The following is a 12,623-nucleotide window of genomic DNA, read 5'->3' as shown; positions in this document are numbered from 1 at the left end:
AAAAAAAAAAAAAGGAGGGGGTGGGGAAGGTACTGAAGAAATCTGCCTGAAAGCAGATTTAGATTTTCAATGCGAAGATGGCTGAGTTATGAGCAACCTTCTATTATCAGAACTAAATTCTCACTACATAATATTGTTGTATACTAGTCTGGTTCTCACCTCTGTGTAACATCTTGTGGTGCTCAGTCATTAAAGCCTGATACTGAGAGCTCTTTAAATAAAATACCATTGACTGATACTTACGAAACTAAGTTATAATTTCATGTATCTCTTCTAAGATGGTTTTTTACATGTATTTTTATATACTTAATATAAACATAAGTAAATATATGATACTTACATATCTGAATAAAATAGTATAACATGCATTCTTAAAATTATTTAATATTCAGCTAAGGGACATCTGATACTACAGTCAGGGTAATTGATCTTAACTCATCAATTCTGCAGTGCCATTTTATAGTTTTACTTTACTGCCAACTCTGGTTTTACTTTGATTTAATAAATCATAGATAACCTATGTAAGTTTTCCAAACAAATTTTGGAGAAGCTAAGCAGCAAATATTAATTTAGAATGCAAAATACATCAGCTGACTTTACATGCAACATGATGTTACAACTCCAAAGTCTCTTGCCATTTGTAAAGGCCTTTTAACAAAAACCCGTCAGTTGTAAGTTTAGTACAATACTTGTTTTTACCTGTACAAAGATAATGTAACCAAGTAAGCTTCCTTCCACTGAAATGCTGACTGTAAAATAATTCAAACTGCAAAACAAAATGAACCTCAATTAGTCACACACAGAACTACTTTACAACTTTACATTACCACCCCAGTGAAGAAATACAACCGAACTGGATGCAAACATTGCAGATCAATTCAAGTCAGCAGTTTCCTTTAGAAGACGGGTGATGAGTGAACATCAGTCATTTACTGAACTACCCAAACACATTAACATATCACCGGATGACCAAATCAAAAAGATTGTTGACACGTTCATACTTTAGTATGTAGTTAATGTATGTAGGTATATACTGTATGAATTATATGTAGGTAAATACTTAACAGTGGTCCAAAGAAGTATCAACTCTACTGAATTTAAAAGAATTTCTAGGAAGTTTTAGCAATGAATCTTGTCAGGTTTTATTATTCTGTTCCTTCCAATTCCATATAAAAACAAGCATATTTTTATTTCTTTCGGCTTGATGAAATCATTTGAAACTCCATGGCTTTGATATCCTATTTAAATTCACTTCAGAAAATTAATTTTACTGATTTGGGTTTTTTAAGCAACATCCCTCAAAAAAAAAAACCCCAAACTTTTATTTAACAGCTATTTCCCACACTCAGCTATACACTGACTTTCATGATGAATCTCATCTTAGAATGCATTTTTAGGCGGAATTCCTAAATAGCAGGCTCGAAAGTAGGCACAGTTTTTGCCATCTTCCGATTTGGGTTTCAGGCTAGACACAACTACACAGTTTGCAAACACGGGAGTCAAGAAGTAACTACAGAGATTAGACTTTCTGTTGAAACCGTCCAAAACCTATTTTCACAAAGAAGCACACCTTTATAATCTAGGAAGTAACATTTCAAAGTTTTGCTGACACCCAAAAATTGAAGTGTCTCCTTGAAATCAGTGTTTTTAAAATCTTATATGCAAAAGTAGCATTAGTAGGAAAGCTATTTTCTTCATTCTTTTTTGATTTTTGCATGAATTTCCTGTCACTATGAGAAGTGCTACATCAATCATTCCGGAAAGTATTTTTTCCTGATATTTACATTATACAAAGATACCCAAATATATAGCAGAACAGGAATATGGAAACAAAATACCTCTAAACAAGAAAAGGCCTTAAAAACAATTTAAAACTTCCTCTCTTCTTTAAGAAACAAAGTTTCTGGTTTTGTGCAAGTGAAAATCAGCTATGCAGTTGCAATAATCTGGCACTAAAGTGCGCAAGTCTGGCTACTGTATATGAGACCACTTTCCAGAAGATTATAGGAATGCAATTCCCGGAAGATTCTTTCAAAGCTGATTTATGTACATTTTTACATCATTTTCACCCCCAAAGAATAAGAGAAGGAAGGGCATAAATGGCTTGTGGACTGTGATAAGAAAAACGAAATTTCAAAGAAGCAGCAAAATCCTCTTATTCTCATACATAATCCATCAGTTCTGACATTCCTGGAAACTAGCAAGCAATAGAGAGAGAATAAGAAAAAGCCCTAGGAAATGAAAGGAAGTACTGGATTTTGAAGAGCAATTAAAGATACTCCAGAATGTCTAAAAAGCCTTTTGAGGACATAGCTTTCAGATTACTTATTCTATGGGCTAAACTGATATGGAAAAGTTACTCTAACAGGAAGGAAAAGAAGAATTTCTCCAAAGACTAAAGTGGAAGTTTATGGCAAGGCTTTTAAAAATCAAGATTTTATTTTCACACATGTAATAAGAGTGTAATCATTTTGCTTGTAAGGAGAAATATAAAAATGGGGCAAGTAAATGGCCCCTATGAAATATGGGACAAGAAATCTGTCGCTGCATTTTAATCTGTTATCAAATCAGTTCAGATTTAATATTAGAAACAAAATCTTCTTTTAGCTAAATATTGGGAATTAAAGCTATGAAATCAACCCAGTTAATTTCATTGTATTTATTACTAACTCCCTCATAAATCACAAAGTGTAGTAGAGAGATAAGAAAAATAAAGAAAACCTATGCAAATACATACATAAATTCAGTACGTCATTTTTGTAACCCTTTTAAATTTCATATGGACTGGAAACAGGATAGTCATGATTTACAAACAAAATGAAGCAGCTCAGGTTTTTCTCTGTTAGAGTGCTGATCTTTCATTTGTAGTTATTTTACACTTTCCACATGTTTACAAGAGGCCTCCTACTAACCTACCATCTGTACACTTTTTTCCAGTTCCTGAGGAATTGCAAACGTAGAAGAAGGAGCCTGAGTTAGAGGCCATGCACCAGCCTAAAGGTACCACGAAAAACATAAGCATTAACATTCTCATACAACATATACATTAAAAATAAACCAAACAAACCACTGTTAAACAGATCTATAATGTACATTATGCCATAAGATGTTCAATTTACACCAGAAATTTTACTTCTCATTTTTTCCTGCGCACTATGCACGCCCCACTGAGGTATTCACTCAAGACAGGAACACAAGGCATTTTACATCACTATTGTGTAGTGAGCTAGTGGATTAATTTTAAAAAGAAACACTAGGAAAATACATCATTCTACAATGATAACGAGGTGTCAGCTCCCATAGGAGAAGTATTCCTAGTCAGCAAAATTGTTCACTTGTTATCAAAACATAAAAATTAAGTACAAATAACTCAATAGTAATAAACATACATTAGTACCTGTAGAACATATATCTGAAAACTAATTCCCAGATCTATAATCGTGTCCTGGTTTTTGATAAAGTTGTTGAATTTATTGTTGAGATCAGCACTGACACTCATGTCTGTATACATTCGATGGAGCTTGCTGGTAAATTCATAACCACAGGCTTGCTGTGAAGGAATATTGTAACAGGTTTCACAGTGAAAACAGTACTTGTTATAAAAATTATGCACATTCACTACTGAAATATGAAAATCTAGTCAGCAAAAGTGTTGTTATAGTATTTACAAGGAACACTAGTTACAACAGAAAACAAACATTGTAAAAGAGAATTATCATTTATCTTAGTTTCACTTTCTATATATTTATATGAATAATGTTATTTTATAAAATTGAAAGATAGAGCTGGTTTATGAAAGTCATCAGTACTTTTATAATGTAAATTACAAATTATTTGAACACTTAAAACTACCCAAAACCTCATAAAAATCTCAAATGCCTAGGTGAATCTTGGCCATATATCTTTCACAGACTACCAACAAATAGTTCAGCTATTCAGTTCAGGATCTACTGATTGCCAAGCCATCTCTGGCACCCTCTGCTGCTCCCTCTCAACAGTACATACTCCTGTGTTTATTCTGCATTAGAAGAATATTACATTACCTTTAGTTTATTAATCATGGCTTCTTCAGAATCCATTGACATAGACAAACCATGAATTAGTCTTTTTGCCAACATTCTGGCATAGAACTGCATTAAAAAAAATCAGATACAAGGATTTTTAAAAACACAACCACATTCTTCAAGTATACTTCAAATGTAACATTCATTGAACATCAAAAGTTACCTTCTGGAATACATCTTTGTCATCAATGTATTTGAAAACAGTAATGAAACTTGTAAGTTTGTCTTCTACTTCATTCTCTGTCATTCCTTTTGCTGATTTCTTCAACAAGTTGTCACAGTACTTGGCCAGCTCAAGTTAAAAAAGAAAAAAACCCAAACCTACTTGTCAAGCTTGAGAACAAATATATGCCAAAGTATTCAACATTTTTATACAAAAGTTAAAGAATGAAATACATTGCAGTCTACAGTCTCATGTTCTATTACAAGCTAAACAATACATGCTACATCCAAAGAAAATACAAATGCCATGTAAAAACTTACAAATGCACTAATTTGGTACACCCTCTACACGCATGTGCAGGTTAAGCTATTTATTATTACTGAAATACACAACTGAGGCTGACTTGGTGTGAGAAATGGATATTTGTGTGATGGACCCTATGCCAATTCATTTAACAGTTATAAAAAATATTATTAATTTCTACACTTAGTATGTATCACTTACCAACTCAGGTGCTTTGCAGATTGACTTGGGCTCCCTATAGTTAACTACTGATGTCAAAGCCTAGATAGGAACATAGAGCAAAGAGGAAAAATGTGAATAGCTTCAGAATTTTTCTTTTATGAAATAAAAAAAAAAATCTTCAGGGCAAAGACCATCTGAGATCCTACAAAACTACCATCTGAGACCCTATAAAACTGAACGACATAAAAGAGGATCAAAAAAGAAACAATGAATAAAAGGATTTGAATTACAAATTCTCACAGAGAAGTATGTTGAACATTTTTAAGTTGAGATTTAAAAATGGAAAGAGCAGAGGAACAGAAGTTAATTGCAGAACACAGGAGAATAAATTAAGTTCTGATTAAAAACTTAAATGTAAAGCATGAAGATCCTGGTATATGGCAATATGGACCAAAAGTACAATGGAAAAAACCTGAGGAATAAATGCAGATAAAGCATATTTGAGGTCATCAACTGCAGCTTACGTCCTTGACCTGAAAAACATACATGGCTCACAACAGTAGGAAAGGAACATCTTTCGGTTGTTGGATTTTTTGATAGACTAAAGAGGAGAAAAAATATTGTTAAAAGTGGAAATTTGAAGCTGTGTAGTACAAAAAAAAAAAAAATAGTAGCTGAAGCAAACCCTAATATGATGAAACAGAAAATGAAGGAGATAAAGGCGGTTTAGAACTGGGAATTGTAAACAAAGAATCACCAAGACTAGTTTCTATCGCATCTAACATCTTAAACTAATACTGAACCAAAAATATTGCATGACCACAGTTCCTAGGAATTACAGTTCCTTCTACACACGGAAAACATTATTGTTATTATCATTAAGAACTGACAAGCAACTCTTTTGTACAATGCCTCGAAATTCCCATAGTTGATAGTAGAATCCCTAGATCCCTAGAATCCCTGTGAGAAAGGAATGCATGACTTGAGAAGAAACATGAAACTCTTTGAAGCTTAGAGCTTTCTTTTGCAATAATACTGGAGGCAACAATAGCAGTTTTGATATCCATCGTGAAAAAAATGGCAGCAGATTAATATTTTAAATATTTATTGTAGTAAAGATTACTGAAGTGAAGAATTTATGTATTTAAGCGGAAAGTACACTGCCTGCATGCCAGTAAATGGAGTTGTCAATCTCGTATTACTCCACCTTCTGGTAGATGACATTTATTGCAACTAAGACAAATTATTTCGGTGCTAAAGTATTTGGTTTAAAATAATAATTTTCTCAATATCACAAATACAGATGGGTGACTACTATTGATACTGTTACTGGTATCTTCACGACTACATCTTTCCAGATTAACCTTGGCTGGAAATCATTGAAGCTACTCTAACTAACTACAAAATACAATTACTGTGAGCACCATAAAAGAGCAATGAGATGTATACATGCGTCCTACAACAGGATATATGGGAAAGAGCGGGAAATTAATAAATGGATTAACATATACTTTACTAGGGAGGAGCCACTCCATGCATTAAGAGCCTTAGCATGTTTTGCAGAATTTAATAATAATAATAACAGTACTAATAAACTTAGTTAAAATCAGCAATAAGAATCATAATTATTACAATTTATAACAATTAGAATTATTATCTTAAATACCTTCATGGCTATGCATTTCAAAGAAAAGAACAGCAAGCCTCATTCCCTAAATAGGCTTAACTTCAAGTGCAGTTCTCTCCTGGAAAAAGTTAGTTATTGTGACAGTAACTGAAGTAAAGTAAGTTTCCAGATATTCTTTGTAAACAACTTGAAAAATCTAAACAAAGCTTCTGTGTAAGTAATACTACCAGCATTCAGAGTTTAAACATTATGGGGGCAATTAAATTCAAGTTCAAATGGATGTAAAGCTACTAAGCCTCCTCAAACCCACAAGCTGTCTATTTATTATCTGCACTGAAATTTACATTAATTGGTTCATATTTGGTTTTGTGTTTTTAATAATGAAGAAAGGCAGATCTTTCAGAAAACATTTAAGTATTAAAGTGCTTTCCTTCAAAGACATCTGCTGCCCTAACAGTGGATTGTCTTTTGTTCCATTGCATTTCTAAACTAGAAAAAACTGCATTAAGAACTCTATCTTTGAACATGTGTGGATGCTCTGAAGAATTCTGGTGAGCCTGAAACAGGGTCCCACATTTTGTTTTCCAATGCTTTTTTTACTTAAGAACAAGTTACCTTGTCAAGGGCACTCATAAAGTGTTGATCACCATTCAAAACAGTGTTGATGAGTTGAACAAATTTACTATGTACTTCCAAAACTGACTCCACAAACTGAGTTGGCATCTAAAAAGGTAGGTAACACAGAAAGCAGGTTAATGAGAAAAGTAGTATTACCCACACACAAACATATCTACATTAGTTGTACATTTTTTCATAATTATTTGGAGTCTGACAGAACTGATTCTGCGTTTTTGTACTCTTACACTACTGTGCTTGAGCGTATTTTAGAAATAAGAAGTCTATGACTACATTTACAGTCCTGCTACCAAACAGATTTGAGTCTATCTTGCTCTCATGTTGTCTAATCTCTTACATCATATCCTAAAATCCTTTACTAGCCCTTTAAAAAATCATTAATGCTAACAGGCAAATACAGCAATCAAGCCAAAAAGCTACTGAAACGAGCAAACTGCTGCTCCTCCTACGCACTGACTTCACCAACAGAAAATATGGGTGAACCCTTTGGATTTTCTTATGTAGGACCATCAAATGGGGTGCACCACATTTCAACGTAACATTTTGTACAGAAATGACTAATATGAGTTGCAGGAGTCCCCACACAGACAAACTGGCAGGCAGCAACGCAGCAGTGTGCAAATGCACTGGCTGCAGCACGTGACTCCCCAAGTGCATTCTCAGGTCACACATTAAAAATGCTTTGCTAACAAAGTGCTTAATGCTCTCACTGGAGCAACTATTTCACATTTTGAATTTATCCACATAAGGTTGTGAATTTTCATCACCCTCATGGCATTCACTTCCCTGTGTAGACGCTGTTAGTTTGAAAGAGTACTTACAAGTAACTTGAAAGCAAACTATACTACTGAAGACTTCAGCCCATTATCAACATGCACACAGGAGTTACGGAAAAGCAAGCACTCCTGTGCAATCAGTAAAAAGAGTGAATTTACAACAGTTCGTATCTATATATTGTTACAGACAGAAAAACTGGATGGCTAAAGTCACCATCCTGAAGTGAGCACAGATCTAGACAGCAAGATGTATACATGTACAAATATAATGGTAAATGAAAGCTTGTTTCTGAACAGCAATGCTAGAGGAATGGAATCAAGTAATTTAAATACATATGAACTAAAAAAAAAAACTTTAACACACTTTAGTAAAATAATTAACCTACAGTATGTTTAGAAATTAAATGAAAATATGAGAACACAAAGCAATTAGTGAAAAACACCACAGTGAAATCAAGACAGAATGTTAAGTCTTTACAAATGACATATAATCACACCAAAAGGGATCACTGGTTCCTAACGTACCGGAACAGCAAATGCCACTGACTTAAGAGAAATTCAGGAAAAAAAAACGGAACAAAAGGACCCACTTGCCATACCAGCATTAAAAAACAATGAGAAATATCTAGTTGTCGTTTTTTCTAGTTAGATCACAACAATCAACTCTCAGGAGAGGTATGTGTTGCACAGCTAAGCGTGCTGATTAGCAGATATGATTTATCCATAGTGTTCTAAACCGATTTCACATAAACAAAATTAAATAAACAGATTAGACTAAAAAGAAGAGGGTTAACATTTCATCAGGAATGTTAATCAAATGGGTAAATTCAGCTGCCTGAGGAAACTCACATTTTCCTGAGAAAGATTGCTGGTTGCTCTAAGGCCCTCATCATGGATATGGTTTTGTAGTTCCTGAATCATATGAGGTAAACCACTTGACACAGCACGAAGTAGAGTATACATATTTGCCATGTCTGTAACAGAGATACATTTTTATAGAATATGCTTAGAAACACTAAAAATCAACACTTAATATAGTATCGTAATTTCACACACAACTTTTCAAAGACTGAAACAAGACCAACTGCTTTGAAAAAAAACCCAACAACATACACTGGATCACTGACAAAAAGGAAAGAGCAGGGCTAATATCAGTATTTACTGAGTACTGCCATTGTCACTACCTCACGCTTCCAATGCTGCTTATGTAGGAGAGACTGCAAGAGGAGAAGTGGTCTAGTACAGAAAAGTACCATGTCAGTAAAAAGGATTTGGGAGGTCACAAAAGACTCAGGACAATAAAAAGTGGCTATGAAAAAAAGCCAAAATATTTTATAATCCTGACCCGCCAAATGATGATGAAGAAATCTGTAAAGACAGAGCCATTGGTTTACAAATGAAAACACAGGCAAAAAATATGATTAATTCTACAGGACACAGGACTTCACTGTGTTTTTAAGCTAAGACAAGGAAGGAAACAGAAAGAGTACTGGCCAAAAGAAGGGTTGTTAACAGTAAGAAGATGGGGGTTTTTGCTATATATCTGGAAAAACAAAAATTAGTTACACGGTAAAAGAAAAATGTTATTCAGGGTTTAACTAGGCTTTCTGGAGAAGTAACACTTACTAGTTGAAAATGCTTAAGCACGTAGAAGGTCATTGAATAAAGATAGTAAATTGCAATGCTAAATGAATAAAGCAAAACCCACTTCGTGCTTTTTGTGACCATTGAGACTTACCACTTCTTTTCTCTTGTCTGATAATATTGTGACATTCTGCATGTAGAAACTGCAAGTGATCAGCTACCATTCTCTGTTGGCATTCGTGAATCACTTTGCCATATGAGCTGGGATGCAAGTATTTCCGACACCGCATTTCTTCATCTTTTAATCTACCTAAAACCTACAGACGAGTTTTTAAACTGAGAGCTCATGAAATATTTACAACCAATGTAGAACTATAAATATACAATGGTGTAGGCTTGTAGAATGAGAGACAGCAGTAAGTAACAAAAAAGAATTTGTCTGGGAGGCTGAAAAATTAAATTTGCTCTTTTGAATTAGGCTGCTAAATTAAAATAACCTTCTACTCTTGAACAGTGACTAGACTCAGTCACAGCTAAATGTCTAATAGCACTCCGTAGTTCTCAAAATTTCTTTTTCCCTTCAACTTTGTGACCAATCTTCCCAATTTCTCCAACCACACTTCTTAATTCCTTCTGAGAAAGTTTAACCACGATACCTAATTATATGACACAGAGTCACTTTTACTGTTCCAAATCCATCTGCTTGTACCTAAACATCTGCTCAAAAGAAATATGAGTATATCTGAGCTATTAATAAAACCTCTCTTTATAACTTCAACAAAGGAAATAGGCATTATCATAAAATAAATCATATGAATATTGACATCCAGTGAGTATGAGAGGAGCATAGGAAGAGTAGTGCAGCTGCAGACTCCTAATGATCGGCAAAATAAATCTGCACTTCCGTTGGTTTAATTAAAGTCTTAGTCTAGCCCTGAATTTCACCTGAGGCGTGCAACAGTTAGCTCATGCTCCTTAAAAAGGGTTAAAAGCAATCTCACAGCCTTCCCAACTATTCTATATTGTAAGTGTGGACAGTGCAGCACCAAAAGGACTGACTCCTAGTCTTGTATTAATCTTTGCTTTCTCAAACAAGGTATGAGAATTATAAGTAATTTAATCTCAACCTGCCTTCATACACCACAAAGCAAAATAAAAGAAAATCCTCTTCAGAATACAAAATTTTAATAATGATTTGTAACAACTCTACCATATAATCTTCTCTATTATATGCTAAAACTCTCATCTATGCTACTAAACAGAAAGAAAATCAGTGAGGAATCAACAGCGATCAATCAATCAGAAACATGTTTCAGGGTTTGGTGGGGTTTTTTGGAGGGGTTTTTTTGGATTTTTTTTTGTTTTGTTTAATTTTTTACTTTTCATGCGATTGATTTATCATTTATTAAGAACTATTTTGAAGCTGACAGTCCACCCATAGTTGGGGTTTGTAGTCTATATTCAGATTAACCATGCCACCAAAAGGCATAGTTTAAACTCTATGAAAGCACACAACAAAGAACAACTGTGGGGACTATACAGGAAAACATATATTACAATTATCGGTAAATTGACCATATTAGGTTTAATTATTACATGCATAGAGAAGAATCGCTTACCTTCTCCATGTACTGTGAACAATTTGACTCTTGCAATAAATTTGAAGCTTCTTGTTTATAATACTCCCCTGTTTCATTCAGAAAAGGGCACTCAAAAATTTCCTGATAAAACTAGAAGGGAGAATTTTTTTTTAAAGATCAAATAACCCACATACTAGACTAACATTCAAAATTAAAGACATAAATCGAAAATGCATATCTACCTTTAGGGGGAATTTTTTCTTATACTGTTCAACATGAACAAAGGAGTTAATAACCCCATGGATTACTTTCTGGTTTGGGTCTTCTCCACAGCGGTCGCTGAAACAGACAAAGCAAACATTCATGAGAAAGTAGGTATCTAGAGGAACTCACCTGATTGCAGAATGAAATAACATTAGATGAAAATATTTTCCAGTAAATTCCCCTGCTTAGATTAGCAAAATGGAAGATTAATCTTAAAACAAAAATGCACTCTTCTTTATTTCCTATACATTTAAATTGTTGAGATAACAATTTATAAACTAGTCAAAAGCATTTGCAGGTCATGAAATTTCCAAGTGTTTGCTAAGGATGTAAGTATTCCAAATTACATAATATAAACAAGTACTTCAAAAGTTACAATAAATATTTTTGCCAACATCTCACCAAAAGGCATACTAGTCTCTTTTCTGGATATCCACTATTCAACATGTAGATGTCAAGTGGAACAAGTAACACACTTAGTGCATCATCATGATTTTTAATTCCTAGCTTCAAATGAGCAAGTTCAGGTGAAGAAAATGTTACCTTTAGTCCCATTCAGTTGAAAACAAAAGTAATTAAAGCAAGTATTCATTCCTTTGCAAAGACTGGAAATAACATACCCACACCCAGAGCAGCAGAGACTGTCTTAAAACATGAACTGTTCTAAAAAGACCACCTTCCACATACACTTAACAAAGAAGCAAAAAATATTCCTTAACTCCTAAGGTGTTAAATAGGACTAAAACACGATTTATAAAAGCATATTTACACTTAAGCATCAGCAGTTGTAATTTCAAAGGTCCTCCTTTCTAATAAAAATACATACGTACACATATATACATGTATATAGAATACATACTTATACTTTACCCAGACTTTACTGAAAATACAAAATGAGTTCTCTGTCAGAAACGTATGTTGATATGGGAGAAACATTTACATGAGTCATTTTAAAAAAAATTAAGAGGAAAAAAAGTAAAGCCATCAAAAGTACTTCAAATGCACACATAACCATTTGCTTATCTAGGCTGTAGTGGAATGGGGAGAAATAATTTTGCTAATTAAATTAATTTTGAGTTTGAATTGATAAAAACTTGAAAGGATGCCCATGAACTAGGAAAGATTACCAAGACAGCCACATCAGCTGTCATCATATTACATACACCAGACCATATTCGTATGCTCACAACACTGTTCATTATGTATATTGCTTTTGAATACTACCACATCCTAAGATCTGAAAACTTAAGCTCACAATGGGTGGAAACAACTAGCTCTCTAACAGATTATGAGCAGTCACTGTACGGTTTGTGCAGCTTGGTCACCTGTTACAAATGAGCTGACCTAATGGGTAAACTACTCCAGCAGATTATTTTTTTTTTTCCCCCTTAGGAACAGGAAGGTTTCCTGTGGTTCTGGTAGGAATAAATGTGGGTTTGGGTATACGTAATCATACCCTGCATT

At 33.9% G+C, this 12,623-nt stretch overlaps 1 protein-coding gene across 1 annotated transcript in view; it reads right to left on the bottom strand.

The window, feature by feature from the left end:
• Positions 1-613: 613 nt before the first annotated feature.
• CUL2 (cullin 2) overlaps positions 614-12,623 on the bottom strand; it is a 35,224-nt gene continuing 23,214 nt past the window's right edge. Inside the window, exons 7-17 of the mRNA XM_010139256.1 lie at positions 11,138-11,234; positions 10,935-11,045; positions 9,470-9,632; positions 8,581-8,705; positions 6,935-7,042; positions 4,732-4,791; positions 4,228-4,356; positions 4,044-4,130; positions 3,398-3,550; positions 2,917-2,994; positions 614-766 (exon numbers count right to left, since the gene is read on the bottom strand). Of these exons, the coding sequence (XP_010137558.1) occupies positions 614-766; positions 2,917-2,994; positions 3,398-3,550; positions 4,044-4,130; positions 4,228-4,356; positions 4,732-4,791; positions 6,935-7,042; positions 8,581-8,705; positions 9,470-9,632; positions 10,935-11,045; positions 11,138-11,234 (1,264 nt within the window). The remainder of the gene's footprint in view (positions 767-2,916; positions 2,995-3,397; positions 3,551-4,043; positions 4,131-4,227; positions 4,357-4,731; positions 4,792-6,934; positions 7,043-8,580; positions 8,706-9,469; positions 9,633-10,934; positions 11,046-11,137; positions 11,235-12,623) is intronic.

This window comes from Buceros rhinoceros, unplaced genomic scaffold, assembly GCF_000710305.1.
Source record: "Buceros rhinoceros silvestris isolate BGI_N320 unplaced genomic scaffold, ASM71030v1 scaffold37090, whole genome shotgun sequence".
NCBI classification, from domain to species: Eukaryota; Metazoa; Chordata; class Aves; order Bucerotiformes; family Bucerotidae; genus Buceros; species Buceros rhinoceros.
Note: the sequence above shows the minus strand (reverse complement) of the source record. Positions and strands in the feature narration are given on the sequence as shown.